This window comes from Cervus canadensis, chromosome 5 (genome assembly GCF_019320065.1).
Source record: "Cervus canadensis isolate Bull #8, Minnesota chromosome 5, ASM1932006v1, whole genome shotgun sequence".
In the NCBI taxonomy this organism is placed as follows: Eukaryota; Metazoa; Chordata; class Mammalia; order Artiodactyla; family Cervidae; genus Cervus; species Cervus canadensis.
The window spans coordinates 36,959,080-36,979,867 of NC_057390.1; the positions used below are offsets into that span (position 1 = coordinate 36,959,080).

At 41.3% G+C, this 20,788-nt stretch overlaps 1 protein-coding gene across 2 annotated transcripts in view; it reads right to left on the bottom strand.

The window, feature by feature from the left end:
* EFEMP1 (EGF containing fibulin extracellular matrix protein 1) overlaps positions 1 to 7,798 on the bottom strand; it is a 70,117-nt gene extending 62,319 nt beyond the window's left edge. Inside the window, exons 1-4 of one of the 2 annotated variants that reach the window (XM_043468603.1) lie at positions 7,389 to 7,798; positions 6,051 to 6,138; positions 1,866 to 1,914; positions 1,301 to 1,702 (exon numbers count right to left, since the gene is read on the bottom strand). In XM_043468603.1, the coding sequence (XP_043324538.1) occupies positions 1,301 to 1,702; positions 1,866 to 1,914; positions 6,051 to 6,131 (532 nt within the window). In that variant the 5' untranslated portion in view covers positions 6,132 to 6,138; positions 7,389 to 7,798. Of the gene's footprint in view, positions 1 to 1,300; positions 1,703 to 1,865; positions 1,915 to 6,050; positions 6,139 to 7,324 lie in introns of both variants that reach the window. The other variant, XM_043468604.1, reaches the window with a different exon arrangement.
* Positions 7,799 to 20,788: the final 12,990 nt, after the last annotated feature.

Consider the following 20,788-nt stretch of genomic DNA (forward strand, 5'->3'; position numbering starts at 1 on the left):
GGGTTAGCTCTTCATGTGGGATACTGAAAATTTGAATGCAAAATATAAAATAATAAAAGTCAGAGCCTGATAGGTTTCCTTACTTCATCTACAAACCATTTAAAATCTACTATATTTTTGTACGAAGATAAAACTCAACACCCATGAATAAGGGGCAGCATCCTAGAAGACCAAAAGATGCTTCTTTCACTTAATACAGCAGCTAGGTGATCCCAGTTGAACCTTCTATGTTGAGGGAGGAAGGTGCTCTCTTCTTCACTTATGTAAGTAGAAGGTAAGAGCTCCTGGGCCCTTCCTATTGGCCAGTGTTTATGAGGCAGTTATGGTGTATATGGGGTGTACCCAGCCAGTGCCTGGCAGTGAAAAAGTAGTCTGAAGCTCCTATGGTCACATCAGGCAGATCTAAAAGGGTTTGCTAAGTAGGCAAAGAGGAACAAAATCCCTTAGCACAGTCCAGTTAGTTCATATGCTACACGTCTTCAAAGCCCAAGATTCTTATCAGTTTGCTAGCATGAGTCTACCGGATGTGTATTCTTTGTGAGGATAAACAGAAAAACCCAGGCAGATGGTGCCACGGTGTAAGTGATATAAGCAAAATGTGCTCAAATGAGAGCTTAAAAATAGATATAAGTGTGAGTGGGGGAAGACTCCTTCAAAGGTAATGAGAAGCAGAAGTCCCATTTCTTTATTCCTCAGTGAGGAAAACAAGTCACTGGCAAGTTCAATTAAAAAAAAAAAGAAAAAGCTTGAGACCTTAAAGGGGGGCATTTGTGGAGTAGCTTGACAGCACAATTTCAAATTCCAAATGAATAATCTGACTGCTCCTTTTGACAGCTCTGACTCTAGTCCCATCTGTCTGGGTTTGAAGGCTGGCTCTGCACTCACCACCTGTGTGACCCCTGGTTCTTAAACTTGGCTGCACACTGGAACCACTTGGGGAGCTTAAAAAAATCCTGATTCCTGGAACCCACCCCCAGAGAGTGTTATTTAATTGGGCTAGTGTGTGGTTTGGACATGGAGAAGTTTTAAAGGCTCCCAAGTGACTCTAAATATGTGCAGCTAAGGTTGAGAACCACTGGTGACCTCTCTGAGACACAGTTTCCTCATGTGTAAAATGATGACGACACGGGCAGCAACTACCTTTTATGATTTTTGTGATGACTGAATAGGATAATGCGGCAAAGCACTTGGCACAAAGGACGGTGAGGAGGAAGCTCCCAGTAATGAGAGCTGTTGTCTTCCCCACCACAAGATGCACTTGGGCAAGAACTTTCTCATTAGCATAGAAAGTCATGCTTACCTTGGCACACGTTATGCTCACTCTGCTCATAGCCTGTTGCACACTGGATCCGGTGAGAAGGGTTGGCAGGAATGCGCTGAGGGTCAGCTGGGTTCCGCCGGATGACAAAGTTATTTCGGCCAGTCTGCACTTCAGCAGCAGCACTGGCGACAAAACCACCCCCAGGCACCACTCCACTGGCAGCCATGCCACTGGCTGCTACACCCCCAGTGCCTGTACTAGAGGTCGCGGCTGCGTTTGCAGCTGCACCCACGCCTTCGGCTGCTGGTGTTTCTTGCTGAGGTTGCTCATTGTTGACAATAATCTGGGCTGTTTTAGGAAGGCAGAGGTATCCTCCATAGTGGTTGACACATTTCATTCCACCTTTGCAAGCATCTGGGACAATGTCACATTCATCAATATCTGTGGTGAGTAATAGAATAAGTCAGGAATCTTCTTACAGGGGGAACCGAACATGTAATCACATGCTTATACCTTTTGGGTGTAATACAGGTGGGGCATGAAGGACATACTAGATGGAGACAGAGAACTGTGATCAGATGGGAAGTCTTTGAAGCTGGCTCACCTTTGCACTGCTGTCTTACAGGATCCCACTCGTATCCATCTGTGCATTGCTGTGAAGAGGGGCCAGGAGACAGTTAATTGAGTATCCACTCTCTAAGAAGTCACTCTAAAAGCTTCATATTTATGGCAACAGTCTTGGTACTAAAGTCCCACATAGATGATGAGATGGGTAGTTTAACATTCTGTAGCTTTTTGAAAAAGACACACCAGTGCACTGGACTGCTTCAGGGATCTCTTCTCAATCACCACCTGTCTAAACTCTTGTTGCATTTCTATTGGATCCAGTTGCCCATAACCATCTTGGAATTCCATTCAGTCTTGATACTAAGATTCTGTAATCTCTCTAACTGCTTTTATCACTTTACTTGACCCTGCTTCCACATTATAAATTTTACAAAAAAAAAAGAAATCCAACTGAGTTCTTTTATTCAGCCCTTGACTATTCCCTTTCTCTCTAAATCCTCTTAGAACATTCCAGCACCTGACTTTCCTTATCATTCCTATTCAGTCAAGTCCTGATCCGTCCTCTCATACCATGGCCTGCCTCCCAGCTTCAGTTTCTAAAGGTCCTCTCTAGTTCACTCACAGAACCATCTATCAAGTACCCTTTCACACCAGGCACCATCCTAGTCCCTGGGAAAGCAAAGATGATTAAGACCTTGTTCCCATTCTCAGGCAGCTTGCAGGCCTGAAGAGGAGACAGGTAGATTAGTTGGACCAAGATGTCAGGTGTCGTGACACAAGTTCACCTGTGGAAGGAGTGATGGACTCTGCTCAGGACTGTGGGTAGGCAAGACAGGGTGGAAGGGAGGGCTTTATGGGTGAAGCTGTAAGTGAGTTGGACTTTTTTTCCAGGGAGATGTGGTAAGTCTAGGATGAGGGACCACAGAAGCAAAGGTGCAAAGCTGGAAGGAGCTACCAGTAGTCCTGGGTAGATGGAGTGAGGTAAGAGAGGTAGGCAGGGCCAAACCTGGGAAGCCTTTCTCTGGACAGGCCAAACGGGAACTGAATTCGACCTTGAAGGTCAGTGAATCTCAAGCTTTATTACGCTTAAGAATCAGTTAAATCAGCTTGTTAAAATGAGATTCTTGGGACTAACCAAAGGCTCTGACTCTGTAGGTCAGGTAGAGGGCATGGAATCTGAATTCCTAACAAGCATCTCAGGTGATTCTGATACAAGTTATCTATGGGCTACTTCTTGAGACATGCTGGTCTAAGTGATGAGGCCTCTGAAGAATTCTTAAGCTCAAGAAAACATCTGATCACATGCAGATTTGAGGAAGAGGTTTCAGGAAGGATTAAGCAAAAGCAGAGTAAACAAACAAATAAACTTAAATTCTTTCATAAGAGCCAAGAGTTGCTTGGCAAACAACAGATGCTTGGCAAATAAATAGCTGAATGGAGACAGAGATGAGTTTAGATATTTTACTGACTTCCAAGACTTAATAAGGTGAAAACTAAACTCATTTTCTCTCCCAAACTAATGCTTCTAGTTTTACCAACACTGTCCAAGGCACTACCACATTTCTCAGGAACCAGGATAACAATTTTAACATCAAATTTTCCATTATTTTCCTTCAAGCTCTGCTGTCTTTGCGTCCATTTTCATATCTCCCATGTTGGTGTAAGCCTTCCTGACCTCATGAGAAGGCAAATCTCCTTAGCTGGTCTCCATATCACTGCATTCTGCACACAGGCCTCTATGATAACCTTTCTTTGCTCTCTTGGTTACACTGCTCCTCCATCTAAGAGCTCACAGGGGCCTATGGACCCCTCATCTTCCACTGTTACCATCTTTAGGTTCTCCCTCACACCACCCAACTTCTTGTCACCTCCTGAACTTGACTTGGCTATGTTCCCTTCTAGCCTTTGATTATGCCACCTTTTCTGATTCAGGTGCCTCTTCAGCCTTTCTAGAATAATCCAAAGTCCTCACTTCCTTCAAGAAGTAGCAGCAAGTTCTAACTTCTTCAATAAGCCAGTCGCTCATTGAAGGCAGCATGTGCTAAGTCGCTTCAGTTGTATCCAAACCTTTACAACCCTGTGGACAGTAGCCCACCAGGCTCCTCTGTCCATGGGATTCTCCAGGCAAGAATAATGGAGTGGGTTGCCAGTATGAACATTAATTACCTCTCTGCTTTTGTATTTCTTTACCAACATGTGTAAGCTGCATAATACTTCGTACTTTTCAACAGTACTTTTCTCAAGGTAAATTCCCCAAGGTTAAGGTCTGAAATTTTTTAGTAAACAAGTAAACTTGAATTCTTTTGATAGTGATGAGAATTGCTTATGCACAGGACAGGTACATGATGAATACATAACTGACTGGATCCTATCTTTAATATGAAAGGAGAATATGAGGCTGTCTTGTAGATATGATCTCATCCTTCTGAGAAGTATCATTCAAGCCAGGCAGAATGGCAGTTCACTTGATAAATTTGTATGCTAAATAGAGGAGACTTGAAGTTTGTTTTAGGTTTTCAGTTCTAGGACATTCAGTATGGATCACTATTAAACAAGCCTAGATTGAATTTAGTTTCACCACTTACTGGCTGTGTAGTCTTAATTTAGATACCTCTCTGATCTTCAGTTCTACTATTAGTAGAAGTAAGAGCATGCCATTTAGCTCATACTTTGCTATGAGGATGAAAAGAGATAGTGTCTCCATAGGGAGTTACTAAAAAAATAGTTACATCTTGTCCTTTAACCATGAACTAATAGCCATATCCAGTTTAAAAGAGAATAGATTTAATCTTGGCACAGAAAGGGTGTCATATCTGGGAAACCTGTTATACTAATGGTGAACCCTAGTTAGTGGTCTTAAAACTACAGTGTCTAAACCACAGGGAACTTTCTCTGCTAAAGATGAGTAAGGTTTAGGTGATTAGCAAAGGGAAGGGAGTACAAGATAAGCAGTTGTAAAAGCAATAAAATCTATTATTACATGAATATAAAAGGGGCGAGCTAATTTAATTTTAACTCCCTAGGAAGGTAGTAAGTTTAGCCTGAAGAACAAAACAATTTCATCTGAAGATAAACAACACATGTATTCATTTCTCTTGCTTTATTTATCTTCAGTAGAGGAAGCAACTACACTTACCATTAAGTTAACAAAATATTTATACTAAACCCCATTTGATTTATAGTTGATCTGGACAACAAGGAACATTTGCCAGATGAATACTAACATTCTAGGGATAATATGGTATCAAAAAAGTGAGATAATGTTTATTATCAGTAATTAACATTAGCTCACTTTTAAGAGTTTTATTTTCAAAAATTTTCCACATTCTTTTGAGTAAGATTACTTAATTTTATGTTGGGAGCAAGTAGAAAAATATGTTTTTCATATTCTGATCCAGGACAAATGTCATTTGCCTCACAACACTGATTAAAGACTAGAAAACACAAAACAGAGGGCAAACAAACTCACCAGAAGTGAGGTAAGCACTGCCCTCTGTTCTCACCGTATCCATTCTGGGCAGTGGTGGGGAGAGGGGGATAGATGATGATATTTTCAATACTTTATTCAATGTTGGTTGTACTCATGCAATTAGCTAATTAATAAAAATTACTTGGAAATATCAGATATGCTAATCAGAAAATACAAAACCAAATTTCACACAATGCATTTTACCAAATATTGCATCCTGGTAACACATGTCTATCTGAGTGGCATTTATATGAGCTATCAGTTAGATTGTAAGTGAATAATAGCCTTTATAAAGTCGAGAAAATCCACTTACATGAGAACATAAGTCACATGCACACATGAGGTGATGGGCTTTTGTGATATTTAACATTCCTATTTGAATCTTACTCCTTGAGTTCTGGTTTTATCTGCATGTATATAGTAATTCATATTTTCCAATTACTTATACTCATTAATATGCTGAATGTTTCACAAACATGTAGCTTACTTTGATTTTTGTTTTAAAGGAGTTTCCCTTTTTGGCCTTGCATAAATCCTTACATTTTGCTCCCTATCTCAAATGGCGATCTAAGTGAACTTTTGAAATGACTGGCTATTTACAACGTATCTTAAACGTGAACTTTGCTAATGCTGGTTTAATTTATTACCCTCCGCAGAGAATAGCCCACATAGACTGGCAGGACTGGATAAAGTCTCCCTTGTGCCACAGAATCCCACTGAACCGCACTTATCTCAAATTCCATCCCCCCTTACCGTGTACGTGATGGTTTCCTCAGTGTCCTGGGACTTGACCAACGCCAGAGTCAGCATAGTTAGGAAAAGGGCTTTCAACATCGTGAATCTCAAATAAAACACAGTACAAACCGATGCTTAGCATCTGCAGCGGAGGAAAATAAAACTTCAGCTGTAAAGTAAGGAGCAAGGTAGAGAAGGTGGAGAAGGCTGAGGCTCCGTCATACACAACTTCTAATCTACTTCTCATCTCCCCACCCCCTCTTCAACTTTCCCTTGGCCAAACGGGACACCAAAGGCTGTAGACGGCTGCAGAATTACATTTCAGTTTACACTGTCCGGCTACGATGAATATACACAAAAGCTGTAAGGTACGCATTTTACACTGCACCTACAATAGGCTCGAGAAAGGGGGTGAAAGAGAAAGAATACAGGGTAATTAATTTCAAAGGTGACGGTGAATTTTTTTTTTTTCGATCGTGGAAGTGGGGCAGCAAATCTCATATTCCTTTGAACGTTAAGGCTTTCCCTATAAGCTCACCTCCAGCTAGTTAAGTTCCTTGCAAAGTTCAGCAGAAAAACTTGTGAACCAATATGAATTACCTTGGCTTCAAACTTAAAAAAAAAAAAAGACAAAACAAAATACCACAGCGAAACTCCGGAGCAATCTCCTCCCATAGTAAAATACCTGCCCTTCAGAACTTCTCACATTCCCCAGCGCAAACTCTCCCAAAGTGGCATTTCCACGCGTTCTCTGCGAACAGCTTTGTTTAAAAGCCCCAGGTGGTGTAGAGGAGCAGCCCAAGCGTCTAGTTCCTTCGCGCCTTACGGGTGTCTCGGTCCCCGAAATGCTACTACCTTCAGGATCGGGTCTGCCTAGGGCCAGAACTGGGGAGCCACGCCGCAGCCCGAAGTACCAGTTTCAGGGCGGCCGGCCAGGCGTCCCCAGGGAGGCGAGGTCTCCTTTCTTAACAGTATGTTAACAGGCGGCTGTCTCTGGGGAGCTGCTCAGTGCTCCAGCTTCTAACCAGTTCCGGTGGAATCCAGGTGCGGCTTGAACCTCACACATTGGCCCCCCTGAAACTTTCAAAACCTCATTTGCGGGCAAAGCCCTGTCGGCTGGTTGTCGGCACGCACACACATGCCCATCCAAACAGATGTCACCTAGTGCTCGCACATCCTGACAGATCGCATTCCGAGACCTCACACCTCCACCTCCCGCTCTGCCTGAGAGATCCTGCACTGTATGGGGGCAGTTCTCAGGTTCACTGCACCCCTCAGGTCACCCCACTTACTCCTCGGCGCGCGGCCCCGCGGGCACTGGGTGCGCTGGTGTGACCCCCGCTCCGGGGCTCCTACCTGCGCGGCCGCGCTGCGCTCCGGGCCCGGGCAGCGAGGGGAGAGCGCAGGGGAGGGCAGCCCCGTGGGTCTGAACTGGCGAGGTCTGGCAGCGGCTGCGGCGGCAGGAGGAGGAGGAGAAAAGGAGGGAAAGGGGAGGGCGAAGGGGGGCGGAGGAGAGAGCTGAGGGAGGCGCAAGGGCTGAGCCGAGCGCTGCAAACCCGGAGGGAGGGCGAGACGCGCAGCTGGGTCTGCGCCCCTTCCTCCGAGCGCCCGCCTGCCCGCCCCTCCCGGCCCCTCAACCTTAGTTCCCAGACGCGCCGGAGCTCTAGGCAGAAGATGGCACGTTTGGCATGTGATGTTTGGGATATGAATAGGCCTTGGTGATGCTCCAGCCTCCCGGGAAATTTCTCTTGCCCCGCGGAGTGGAAAACTGCTCTCCCAGAGAGCTTGCGAGCGTCCTGAGAAATTACTTTTTTTTTTTTTTTTTTAAACAATAAGTGAATCCCAGGAGAGTGAATTAACCCCATTTATAGGACTAGTTCTTTCGCCTTTACTTTAAGATACTTTGGGGCGGGGGGGATGGGGGAGTGTCTACTTCCTCAAATATAGAAACAAGAGCATTCATTCAACATATATTTGTGACTTACTGTGTGCGAGGTGTTGGGACTAGGCCAAGTAGAACTCACACAAAATTGTGAGGTTGCGTTGGTTTTGGTCTCTCAACCACACTCCCCCCCTTCCTTTTATCATCTACTGCTTTTCTTCTCTCCACTGGTTCATTTGTGGGGGTCCCCAACATCGGTCATTCCAAGTTGGATATTTCGCTCTCACCTTTCATACTAATGGTGGAATTTCAGGAATTTGGGGAGAAAAAAATTTTTTTTTCTGGCTTCTTCAAGTCATACCACACAGATTGTGGTTATCTTTGAAAGCTCCAACTCTAAAGTCAGATTAATAGTTTGCCTCCAAGGCAGTTATGACTTCTGAAGAAAATACAGTTTCGTGAATGAGACAATGTGCAAGCTGAAGTTTGCACCCTCAGCAGGGGCAGAGGCTCTGCCCAACAGCTCCTTCTCCTTCCCTGAGGACCAAAGGGCATCAAATGATAGGGAATGCAAGAGAGAGCGAGGCTGCCAGGGGGAAGCCTCTGTCCTTATCTCTGGTGTATGTAGTAGGTTGCCAGCCTTGCCAGTTTGGTTGCAAGCCCCACAACAGTGGACACGATCAGAGGAGCTTCACCACCCTGATGCCTCACCACAGTTATTTTAGTGTATGGGGTTTTGGTAATAGTATTGAAGATTTTGGTGCCAGAATTCCAATGTTTGTTTCCCCAGTCATTAGTGACCTCCAAAGTTTAGTAAATTGTATCTTTGCTTTTGTACAGTAAGAAGATCTGTCTAGACATTTTCTTCTACTTTTTGAGTTCTTTTTACCTATCTTTAGTCCTTTCCCAGAAAAAAAGGGTTAAAACCCCCAAATTTCTATCTCCAGCCAGGAATTGTTCCTGTACATTCAACTCCTGATCTGCCATCTTCATTTGTGCACCTAGTGGACATTTCAAACTGAACAGTCTGCTGACTTTCACCCTCCTTCCCAACCTTCTCTGCCCACCTGCTTCACCATCTTAATGAACAGCAATTTCATCTTTCCATTTGTTTAGATCCAAGATCACAGAGTCATCCTTGGTTTCTCTTTTTTCTCACACACCCTGCATTCAGTTCTTCAGAAAACTCTGTTGGCTCCATCTTTAAAATGTATCCAGAACTGAACAACTTCTCATCACTTCTTTCATGACCATGCTCGCCTCTGCCACCACCATCTTCCACACAAATTATTTTAGTTTCCTCATCTTTCTCCTTAGTTACACCCTCGCTCCCCTGCTGTCATTTTTCAACAGAAGTTCATGTAAATGGAATCCTAGAACATGTACATTTTTGCATCTGGCTTCCTTCACTCAGCATACTTTTGAGATGCATCCTTGCTGTTAGGTATATCAGAAGTTCACTCCTTTTAAATTAATGAGTATCGTTCCACTGTGTGGATATACCCTGGTTTGTTTATCTGTTCATGGGTATTGGTGGGTATTTGGATTGTTTGTGAATAAAGCCATCATGGACATTTAATGTAGAAATCTTTGTATGAACATATATTTTCCCTTCATTTAGATAAATACTTAGGAGTGGAATTTCTGGGTCATATGGTATAGGTATGTTTAACTTTATAAGAAAGTGCCAAAATGTTTCCCAAAGTAGCCATACCACTTTACATTCCTACCAGCAGTATGTGAAACTCTTTATGATATTGTCAGCAATTTATAATGCTAGCCATTTTATGGCAGGTGTGTAAGTGGTAGCTCATTGTGGTTGTATATTATGTTTCTCTGATATCTAATGATACTGAACTTTTTTATATGCTCATTATCCACCATTGTGTCTTCTTTTGTGTCCATTCAAATCTTTAATTTATTTATTTTTGTTTTTTTGTCTTATTAGTAGTAAGAGCTTTTTAAAAAATATAGTCTCCCTGAAAGTTCTTTGTCAGGTTTTTGAATCTGTTCTCCCAGTCTTTGTTTTGCCTTTTCATTCTCTTAATGCTGTTTTTTTCAGAGCAAACATTTTTAGTTTTGATGAAGTCTAACAATTTTTTCTTTTATGTTTTGACCTCTTTATTTACTATTTACAAAATCTTACCTTTGGGAAATCTTGTAAGCGCTATAAGCCTCAGTTCCTGCTTCTATAAAATGGGGAGGATAACACACTTTCTTTCTTAAGGTTGTGGGGACTAGGTAAGAAACTCATGGTAACTATCAAATACATGTGAATGATTGTTCTGAGATATTAGAATATATAGTGTGATAGGCTATAGTAGACTGTTCCTCCATCTTAACTTAACCCAGGATTCTTTAGGTATTCCTTACAATAGGGCATCTCCTGACAGGTCTAAGGTAATGAAATCAGCAATGGCATTCTCTGGCTGTTGTTTCAGGATAGCCCATTGTCCCACCTCAACCAATCAGACCTGAGGGGAACGATTTCTTTCCTAGGTGAAAGGTCTCCTAAGCCCACACTGGAGAACAGTGGAGCCCTTTGCCTCCATTGCCACTGGCAGCCATAACAGCCCAGAGGTAAGCCAGCCTGAGCGTAAAAAGGTCATACATGCTGTGTGTGGCCAACCACACGGAGAGAACCTGGATCTTGATGGATTGTTCAGAGGGCCAACTGACCCTAGAACTCATGATACTTTTAGGGGCCCTCCACAGTGTTTTTTAAAATTAATTAATTAATTAATGTTTGGCTGTGGTGGGTCTTCGTTACTCCTTGAGGGCTGTCTCTAGTTGGTGAGCAAGGGGCTACTCTCTAGTTGTGGTGCATGGGCTTCTCATTGTGGTGACCTCTCTTGTTGTGCAGCACAGGTTTTAGGTGAGCTTCAGTAGTTCTGATGCCTGGGCTTAGTTGCCCCATGGCATGTGGAATCTTCCCAGAGAAGGGATCGAATTCATGTGTCCTGTACTGGCAGGTGGATTCTTAACCACTGAATCACTAGGGAAGTCCTCTCCACAATATTTTAATTTTTAAAGTCAGAAGGAATAAATAAATATCATCCAGTCTGGATTATATTTGTCCCTATACTATTGCAGTTGTAAAATATAATTTTTATGGAGAAAGGGGCCCAAGAAGGTAAAACTGCCCAGGGACCAGAAAGTCATAATGTGGCCCTGATTGTTGAGCTTCCAAATTAGCCAAACTTGAACTCTGACCCTGACTCTGCACCCCTGTTTTGTGAGGTAATATATTTCCTTAAGGCTCAAGCCAGTTTGAGTCAGGTGTTCAGTTACTTGAAACAAAAAACGTTTTGCTGGTAACATGAGGAAGAATCCCACTCTGGGAGCTCTGGTTCCTGTGAAGTGTTGTACCTGTGTCCTGCACTCCAGAATGCCAGGCCTTGGCTGTTTCTTAGGAGAGTCTATTGGGAGAGCTTCCCAGGCTTTCTGTCCTGGGGCAAGTTGAGTGTTCTGACCACTTCTGCATGGATCAGCTTCTGGGTCCCCCTCCATCCTCTTACCTTTGTGTGTGTGTTTGTGATTTTCAAAGATTTAAGAATTGAGATCTTCCTTTAATAGTCACTGCCTCTGGAAGACAATTCTGGCTTCTCTTCATAGGATTTGAAAAATGACCAGTGATAAGGGAGCCCTCTCTTTTCCAGTTTGCCAACTATTATACTATATGCATCACAAAGAAAATTTTACTATTTCTCCCTTTTAAATGGAGAAGGAAATGGCAACCCACTCCAGTACTCTTTCCTGGAAAATCCCATGGACAGAGGAGCCTGGTAGGAGCCCAGAGGAGCCCAGTCCATGGGGTCACAAAGAGTTGGACATGACTGACTTCACTTTTTTTTTTCCCTTAAAAAAAAAAATTCCCTGAAAATAATTAGAAGTCTCAAGGACCCACAAGCTTTAATTGAGGCATGGAGCCACAAATCTTGTGGTTAAAACCTGATTAATAATTTTCACTAGTGTGTGGGTAACTGGAAAGTGAAATCTGTGAAAAAAATGAATTTAGTTAAGAAGGCAGTGAATATGGAACAATTATGTAGGGATTAATGGCAGGGTGATTGACTCATCCCAGTTTTCCTAGGACTTTTCCAGTTTTTGCACTGGAAGTTCTATACCTTTGGAAAGCCTTCAATCCCAGGCAAACTTAAAGGTATAGAAAAGGAATTCCTTGGCAAGCCAGTGGTTAGGACTCTGAACTTTCACTGTTGAGATCTGGGTTTGATCCCTGATATGGGAACTAAGATCCTAAAAACTGTGTGGTGTGGCCAAAACAAAAAAAAAGTGTAGAGAAAAGGTGTGGTAGAAAGAAAATATCAAAGGACCCAGGAGTTCTTGGCTGGACTTTTGCTGTACTTTAGCTGGGTAATCATAGCAGTTGCTCAATTTCTTTGTGTCAGTTTTACACAAACACTGACCTGGGTAACAACATTTATTTGTAGTTATTATATTGAACCTACCTGTTGTCACATTCTACTTACCTGTATTTCTCACATTGCTTTTGCCTGTTCGTCATTTCTTTCCTTACAGTGGTAGGCCATGAGCAGTCTTGCCCATAGAATGCCCCCTAAGTGCACAAAGGAAAAATTCCTAGGTCCAAAACATAAGGAGAAGTGACTCAGTGCCAGTAGGAGAAGAAAGTCACAGTCTAAAACCTGGCTGTTAGGTCTGGTAAGTTGTGGCAGAAGTATTGTCTTCTCTAGTGCCAGTAAAAGAAGAATGTCAAAGTCCAGAACCTGGCTGTTAGGTCTGGTGAGATGGCGGAAGTACTGTCTTCTCTAGTGGTTTAAGTTGCCTCTGTGTGCTGGTGAGCCTGGGACACAAAGAACACTGGGCCCATGACTCCAGGTTTCTCTGACTGGAAGGCAACTCACGCTACATGAGCTGTCAGGACTTCCAGATTTAGGTTTGCCTCTGCAAGCCACATTCAGGATCACAGCAATCCAAGTCTATGCCCCAACCAGTAATGCTGAAGAAGCTGAATTTCAACGGTTCTATGAAGACCTACAAGACCTTCTAGAACTAACACCAAAAAAAGATGTCTTTTCATTATAGGGGATTGGAATGCAAAAGTAGGAAGTCAACAGATACTTTGAGTAACAGGCAAAGTTGGCCTTGGACTAAAAAATGAAGCAGGGCAAAGGCTGACAGAGTTTTGCCAAGAGAATGCACTAGTCATAGCAAATGCCCTCTTCCAACAACACAAGAGAAGACTCCACACATGGACATCACCAGATGGTCAATACCAAAATCATATTAATTATATTCTCTGCAGCCAAAGATGGAGAAGCTCTATACAGTCAGCAAAAATGAGACTGGAAGCTAACTGTGGCTCAAATCATGAACTCCTTGTTGCCAAATTCAGACTTAAATTGAAGAAAGCGGGGAAAGCTACTAGACCAATCAGGTATGATCTAAATCAAATCCCTTGTGATTATACAGCAGAAGTGACAAATAGATTCAAGGGACTAGATCTGATAGGCAGAGTGCCTGAAGAACTATGGACGGAGCTTCAAGACATTGTACATGAGGCAGTGATCGAGATAATCCCCAAGAAAAAGAAATGTGAAAAGGCAAAATGGTTATCTGAGGAGGCCTTCCAAATAACTGAGAAAAGAAGAGAAGCTAAAGGCAAAGGAGAAAAGAAAAGATATACCCATGGAGTGCAGAGTTCCAAAGAATAGCAAGGAGAGATAAGAAAGCCTTCCTCAGTGATCAGTGCAAAGAAATAGAGGAAAACAACAGAATGGGAAAGACTAGAAATCTCTTAAAAAAAATTAGAGGTACCAAGGGAGTATTCCATGCAAAGATGGGCACAATAAAGGACAGAAATGGTATGGACCTAACAGAAGCAGAAGATATTAAGAAGAGGTGACAAGAATACACAGAAGAACTATATAGAAAAGATCTTCATGACTCAGATAACCACAATAGTGTGATCACTCACCTAGAGCCAGACATTCTGGAATGTGAAGTCAAGTGGGCTTTAGGAAGCCTAGCTACGAACAAAGCTAGTGGAGGTGATAGAATTCCAGTTGAGCTATTTCAAATCCTAAAAGATGATGCTGTGAAAGTGCTGCAGTCAATATGTCAGCAAATTTGGAAAACTAAGCAGTGGCCACAGGACTGGAAACAGTCAGTTTTCATTCCAATCCCAAGGAAAGGCAATGCCAAAGAATGCTCAAACTACCACACAATTGCACTCATCTCACTTGCTAGCAAAGTAATGTTAAAATTCTCCAAGGCAGGCTTCAACAGTATGTGAACTGTGAACTTCCAGATGTTCAAGCTGGTTTTAGAAAAGGCAGAAGGACCAAAGATCAAATTGCCAGCATCATTAGATCATTGAAAAAGCAAGATCATTCCAGAAGAACATCTACTTCTGCTTTATTGACTATGCCAAAGCCTTTGACTGTGTGGATCACAACCAACTGTGGAAAATTCTTCAAGAGATGGGAATACCAGACCACCTTACCTGCCTCCTGAGAAATCTGTATGCAGGTCAAGAAGCAACAGTTAGAACTGGACATGGAACAACAGACTAGTTCCAAATTGGGAAAGGAGTATGTCAAGGCTGTATATTGTTACCCTGCTTATTTAACTTATATGCAGAGTACATCATGAGAAACACCGGGCTGGATGAAGCACAAGCTGGAATGAAGACTGCCGGGAGAAATATCAATAACCTCAGAAACGCAGGTGGCACCATGCTTATGGCAGAAAGTGAAGAATAACTAAAGAGCCTCTTGATGAAAGTGAAAGAGGACAGTGAAAAAGTTGGCTTAAAACTCAGCATTCAGAAAACTAAGATCATGGCATCCGGTCCCATTACTTCATGGCAAATAGATGGGGAAACAATGGAAACAGTGAGAGACTATTTTTCGGGGGCTCCAAAATCACCGCAGTTGGTGACTGCAGCCATGAAATTAAAAGACACTTGCTCCTTGGAAGAAAAGCTGTGACCAACTTAGACAACATATTAAAAAGCGGAAACATCAGTTTTCCAACAAAGGTCCATCTAGTTAAAGCTATGGTTTTTCCAGCGGTCATGTATGGATGTGAGAGTTGGACTATAAAGAAAGATGAGCATCGAAGAATTGATCCTTTTGAACTGTGGTGTTGGAGAAGACTCTTGAGAGCCTCTTGGACTGCAAGGAGATCCAACCAGTCAATCCTAAAGGAAATCAGTCCTGAAAAATATTCATTGGAAGGACTGATACTGAATCTGAAACTGCAATCCTTTGGCCACCTGATGTGAAGAACTGACTCATTGGAAAAGACCCTGATGCTGAAAAAAAATTGAAGGCGGGAGGAGAAGGGGATGAAGAGGATGAGATGGTTGGATGGTATCGCCGACTTGATGGACTTGAGTTTGAGCAAGCTTCAGGAGTTGGTGATGGACAAGAAAGCCTGGTGTGCTGCAGTCCATGGGGTTGCAAAGAGTCAGACACAACTGAGTGACTGAACTGAACTGAACTCTGAGCTACAAGGCAGGCCTGGACCTGGGGCATTCACCTTGAACTTTTATTTTCATTTACACTGTCATCCCCTTCTATCCAGACAGTGTGCATTCCAAGGCCTCCAGAGGATGCTGAAACCATGGAAAGTACTGAAGTTTATATATACTATATTCTTCTTAGGCATACATACTTATAAAGTTTAATTTATAAATTAGGCACAGTAAGAGATAACAGCTCTTCCCTGGTGGTTCAGTCAGTAAAGAGTCTGCCTGCAATGCAGGAGACCTGGGTTCAATCCCTGGATCAGGAAGATCCCCTGGAGAAGGAAATGGCAACCCACTTCAGTATTCTTGCCTGGAGAATTCCATGGACAGAGGAGTCTGGTAGGCTATAGTCCATGAGGGTCGCAAAGAGTCAGACACGACTGAGTGACTAACACTTTCACTTTCACAAGAGATAACAACAATAACTAATAATAAAATGGAACAATTATAATAATATACTGTGATAAAAGTTATATAGTGTCTCTCTCAAAATATCTTGTTATATTCTACTCACACTTCTTGTGATGATGTGAGGTGATAAAATATTCACGTGATGAGATGAATGAGGTGAATGACAACAGAAATTGTGACTTAACATTAGGCTGCTATTGATGTTCTGACAATAAGCCAGAAGGAGTATCATCTGCTTCTGGTGATCCTGGGTCATTGGACCATGATGATGTCTTCGACTGGATGTAGGCAGATGATGTCGATGGTTAGCATCTCAGGAAAGATGGAGCAGGACAGCTCCAGATTTCATCATGACACTCAGAATGGTGCAATTTAAAACTTGAGTTGTTTATTTATGGAATTTTCAATATAATATTTTCAGACCATAGTTGATCTTGGGTGACTGAAACTATGGGAAGGAAAACCATGGATAACTGGGAACTGCTGTATCCTTTGCCTGCTTATTCTTGTGGTTCTTCAATCCAGACACCACCATCTGGTCTTGAGAATTTCCACTTCAAATAGTTTGTAGAGAACTTATTTTTCCTCTGACTTTTTGGGAGATCATGTGGCTCAGACTGTGCCAATCAATATCAAATCTACAGATACAGTAGTTGGTTCAGAAATAATGGACATACCCTAAGATAACCCCCAATGAGGAGTTAGTGTAGTGTAGGGCTTGGGTCCAAAGAGCCTGGGTTCAAGTCCTGCTGTGCCACTCACTCATTGTGTGAACTTGGGAAAGTTACTTAACTCTTTTGGGACCTCAGTTTCCTCATATGTGAGATGGGAATAATTATAATTCCTAGCTCATAGAGTTTTTATGAGTATTAAATAAGAAAATGCACATAAAGGCTTTAATACAGTTCTTTGCACATAGCTATTGCTATAGTTGTTATTACTGATCACGGTGACTTAAGTCAGGTAATCAGATTAACTGAATGATAGAGTGAAAAAGGTCATTAAGATTAAAAATTTTTTTCATAATTTTGTGTGTAACTCTCTAATTTATGGGATATTTAGAAGAATCAGGGTCTGGACACTTAGTCTGCTGCAGTTTGATGACTGGATCATGGAAATCTGTGGCCCCACTCTGAACAATGTCCTCAGACAATAGTATTTTTTGAATAAATGGATCTGAGATATCTAATTCCTTGGATTTCAAGTGGCTTATGAAATTATACTTTTTTACTGGTAGTAAATAGCAGTAATTACCATTTTCATAGTCATTACACCATGTGTAACAGAACTATTATTGTGGCTGTTTTACTAAAAAAGAAATTGAGTCACCAAGCAGTTTAGTAACTTGCTCTCCTCAAACAGTAGTGAGCAGCAAAGTGGGGATTCAAAAGCAGGCAAGACAGAAAAAGAGACACAGATCTATAGAACAGACTTTTGGACTCTATGGGAGAAGGTGAGGGTGGGATGATCTGAGAGAACAGCATCGAAACATGTATATTATCAAGTGTGAAACAGATTGCCAGTCCAAGTTGGACACATAAGACAAGTACTCAGGGCTGGTGCACTGGGATGACCCAGAGGGATGGGATGGGATGGGGAGGGAGGTGGGAGGGGGGGTTCAGGATGGGGAACACATGTAAATCCATGGCTGATTCATGTCAATGTATGGCAAAAACCACTACAATATTGTAAAGTAATTAGCCTCTAACTAATAAAAATAAATGAAAAAAAAAACCAAAAAACAAAAAACTAGGATGGAGGGAGAGATGAAAAAAAAAAAAAAAGCAGGCTGTCTGGTGCCAGGACCCTTATTCTGAATTCTCATCTCTGTTACTCCTTCCCCACCATCAACAGAATTTAGGATTTCAGGGATAGAACAGAAGCATTGTGGTACCACTACAGAGATTCAAACTGATATATAGATTGAACAGACTGTAATTGGAGATTGCAATAAATTCACCTTGTTAAATTGCTCTGAGCCCTTAGGAGTCTGAAATGTTAAAGATTTGGAGATCTGTTTGGTTGGGGCGGGCGGGGTAGCAATCACAGTTTAGAAGGAATTCAGAGATGTTGATGACTACACAATGTGCTTTAAGTCTCCATTTACATCTCAAACAAAGATGCCCTGTGAGTGTAGCTCAGTTCTAGGAGTGGCTGATTAAGGTGCACGCTGTGTCCCGCTTTGGGTACCCCTGGTATTCTAGAGGCCAACACATGAATAGCAGAAATGTGTTATAACTTTAAAAGTTATAGTTATAACTATAACTTTTGGCCATATAACCAAATCAGACTGTATTTGGGTCCAGTTGGTTTGTGAAAGTATATGCCCTTATGAATCTGTTGAAAGAGAAGCCAATGTTGGGATCAGATTTGCCTGTACAAGCCTTTGCCTTCCATAAAAAGAGCTTTTTTTTTAAACACTAGATTTCTTAGTATCATGATAAAATTTGATTACTGGCTACTGATAGCCCCTGTAACATCATCTTGCAAGAATAATGTTGATTCACTTATTTTCTTGGGCTGCTTTCATATTGATGCTTAAAAAATCAGCATTTTTTTAATAACTAAGTTTACCATTATTATCCAAGAAAATTTTCTTGTGGTGAATACATGTATGAATTTCTGATATACTTGCCTTTATTAAATAATCTTTAATAGTCTTTTTAGTGCTAAGTTTCTTTTATTTTAATCTTTTGTCGCTGAATTGAAGTCAGCATCAGGCCAATAGAAAATATGAATTTTAAGAGGGTTTTCAGCACACACCTGAGTCTTTTCAAATACACACACACACACACACACACACACACACACTCTCCACAGAAGATAATGTGTGTTTATGAAATTGATTGCTGAAACACCACCAAAGGTTAACCTATGTGATTGGTGGCCTGTGCTTTAGAAGAAGACTTGTTGAAATACATGGAAGTTGGATTGCAGCTTTGGCCTCAAAGAATATTGGCAAATTTGCTTTTATGTGATATTAATTTGCCTCAATTATGTCATTGGTGAGTTCTTTGTTTTAGTGAATGCCAGATGTATTCGTCTTCAGAATATACTTGGTGAAATTCTTCTTCTAAATGCCAAACGGACATGAGAAAACTTTCAGTCATCTGGAGCTTGTAAATTGTTCTGAAATTTTTGGAATTTTATTGAAGGCTTGATTTCATCATAGCGCAGAGAATACCTTGGATGAATAAAAAGCAAATCAATCAGAAATGATTGGAACCAGTAATTAGAATTTCCTTGGAGAGAAAAAATGTATGATGTAAATCCATGGCCTGGCAAAAAAAAAAAAAAAAAACCCAAAAAAACCAAAGTTGCTTTCTAACAAGTTATCAGATCTTACAAAGCAACTTCAGATGTGGACACAGATGTGAAACTTTATTTTGTTTTCGGCAACAAGTTCCTCCCTCTCTGTTTTCAAAATTAGCTTTTCCGGAAACTTCATTTAACTAATCAAAGCTGATGGGATTTTGAGATGGCTGTACTGTGGAGCATGAAATTAGAAATAACGTCCTCTGAAAATCAGTAATTTTATTTCAATATGTAATTTATTGAAATGGGTCATCACTCTCCCACTTTTGTGAGTTTGGAATCTTTCCATAATATTCTGTTGACTTTTAGAATTTTCTGTGTTCTACTTTCCAATTTTGTTTACTTTATTTGGAGTCTTTTTCCCTTTTGTTGTGAATTTTTATTTGAATAGAAAATCTCCCTTATCTGTCCTTTTGTAAATACTTAATCTTGTATCTTGATACTGATTAAAGATAACAAAGCAGGTTTCAAAATCTCTTTGAAAATGTTTTTTAAAAGGTGTAATAGAATTACTAAAACTGATTTATGATTTTCCCTCTTTAATATGTCTTATCCTATACCAATGGAACTGCTGAGACCAAAGCCTACAATGGAATGGACATTATTATTTTCTCTCTGCCCTTGGAGGAATTTTAAGGCATAAATTATTTTGATAAACTAGCATTAACTTCTTTCTCACTGTAGAATGTGGAAAGGGAAAAAAAATCCCTTTCTTCTTGGAATTTATAGTATGCTGCTAACAGAAAAAGTATAAGGAATGAAATATCTGACTTTTATTGTTGATTAAATAGGGCAAATATGGAAACTGTATTCAAGGTAAGAGGCTAAAAGTTTATATATCCACAAGGGAGATATCACAAAAATATTGCTTGGATTTTTGTTTTTTTTTAAAAAATAACTCTGTTCAAGCAGATGATTCAATTGCAGTTAATTTTTAAAAAGGACAAGAGTTATAAAATACTTGAATTTATTCAATACATTTGGAAGAATGGCAGGATCAGCAAGGACTTTCCAATCTGATCTAAGGTGAATTCCTTTTATGGAGAAAAGGAAAAAGAAGAAAAAGGGGACCTTAGCAGCCATCTGCTCTAATTCTCATGAGGAAATTGGAACTTAGATGACTTGTCCAGCTTAGCCCTTGTTAGTAGTAGAGCGAAGGACTAGAACTAGGTGTCTTGACACCTAGTCTTTGGAGCATTCCACCTCCCTGTCCAATCTCTTTATCTACAGCCTCCTTTGTCTCTTTGACGTCACCATCCTTATTATCATCTATTCACACAACACAAGTTGAGCATTTGACTGAGGCGTGTTTCAAGGCTTAAGGAGCTGTTGGGTGGAGCTGACAAGTAAGTGTGCAGGATGACATGGATCTTATCCCTTCTGCCAGGCTCTGATTTTCTTGAAGTCAGGGACTGTTTGTCTGCCTCCCTTCCGGGCCGCATTGCAGAACATGCTCTACGAAGTTTTATGCAGAATGTCCTCTGCTTTAGGAAAATCCTCTGCCAGTCCCTAGCCTATGAATCTGTCTGTCTATCTTGATTTCTACCTGTTGCCTCTTATTAGGAGTCCTGTATCCTCCTTTGGGCTGAAAATTCACTTGGTTAACCTGACTTTGATTTTGGTGTTTCTCCTGGA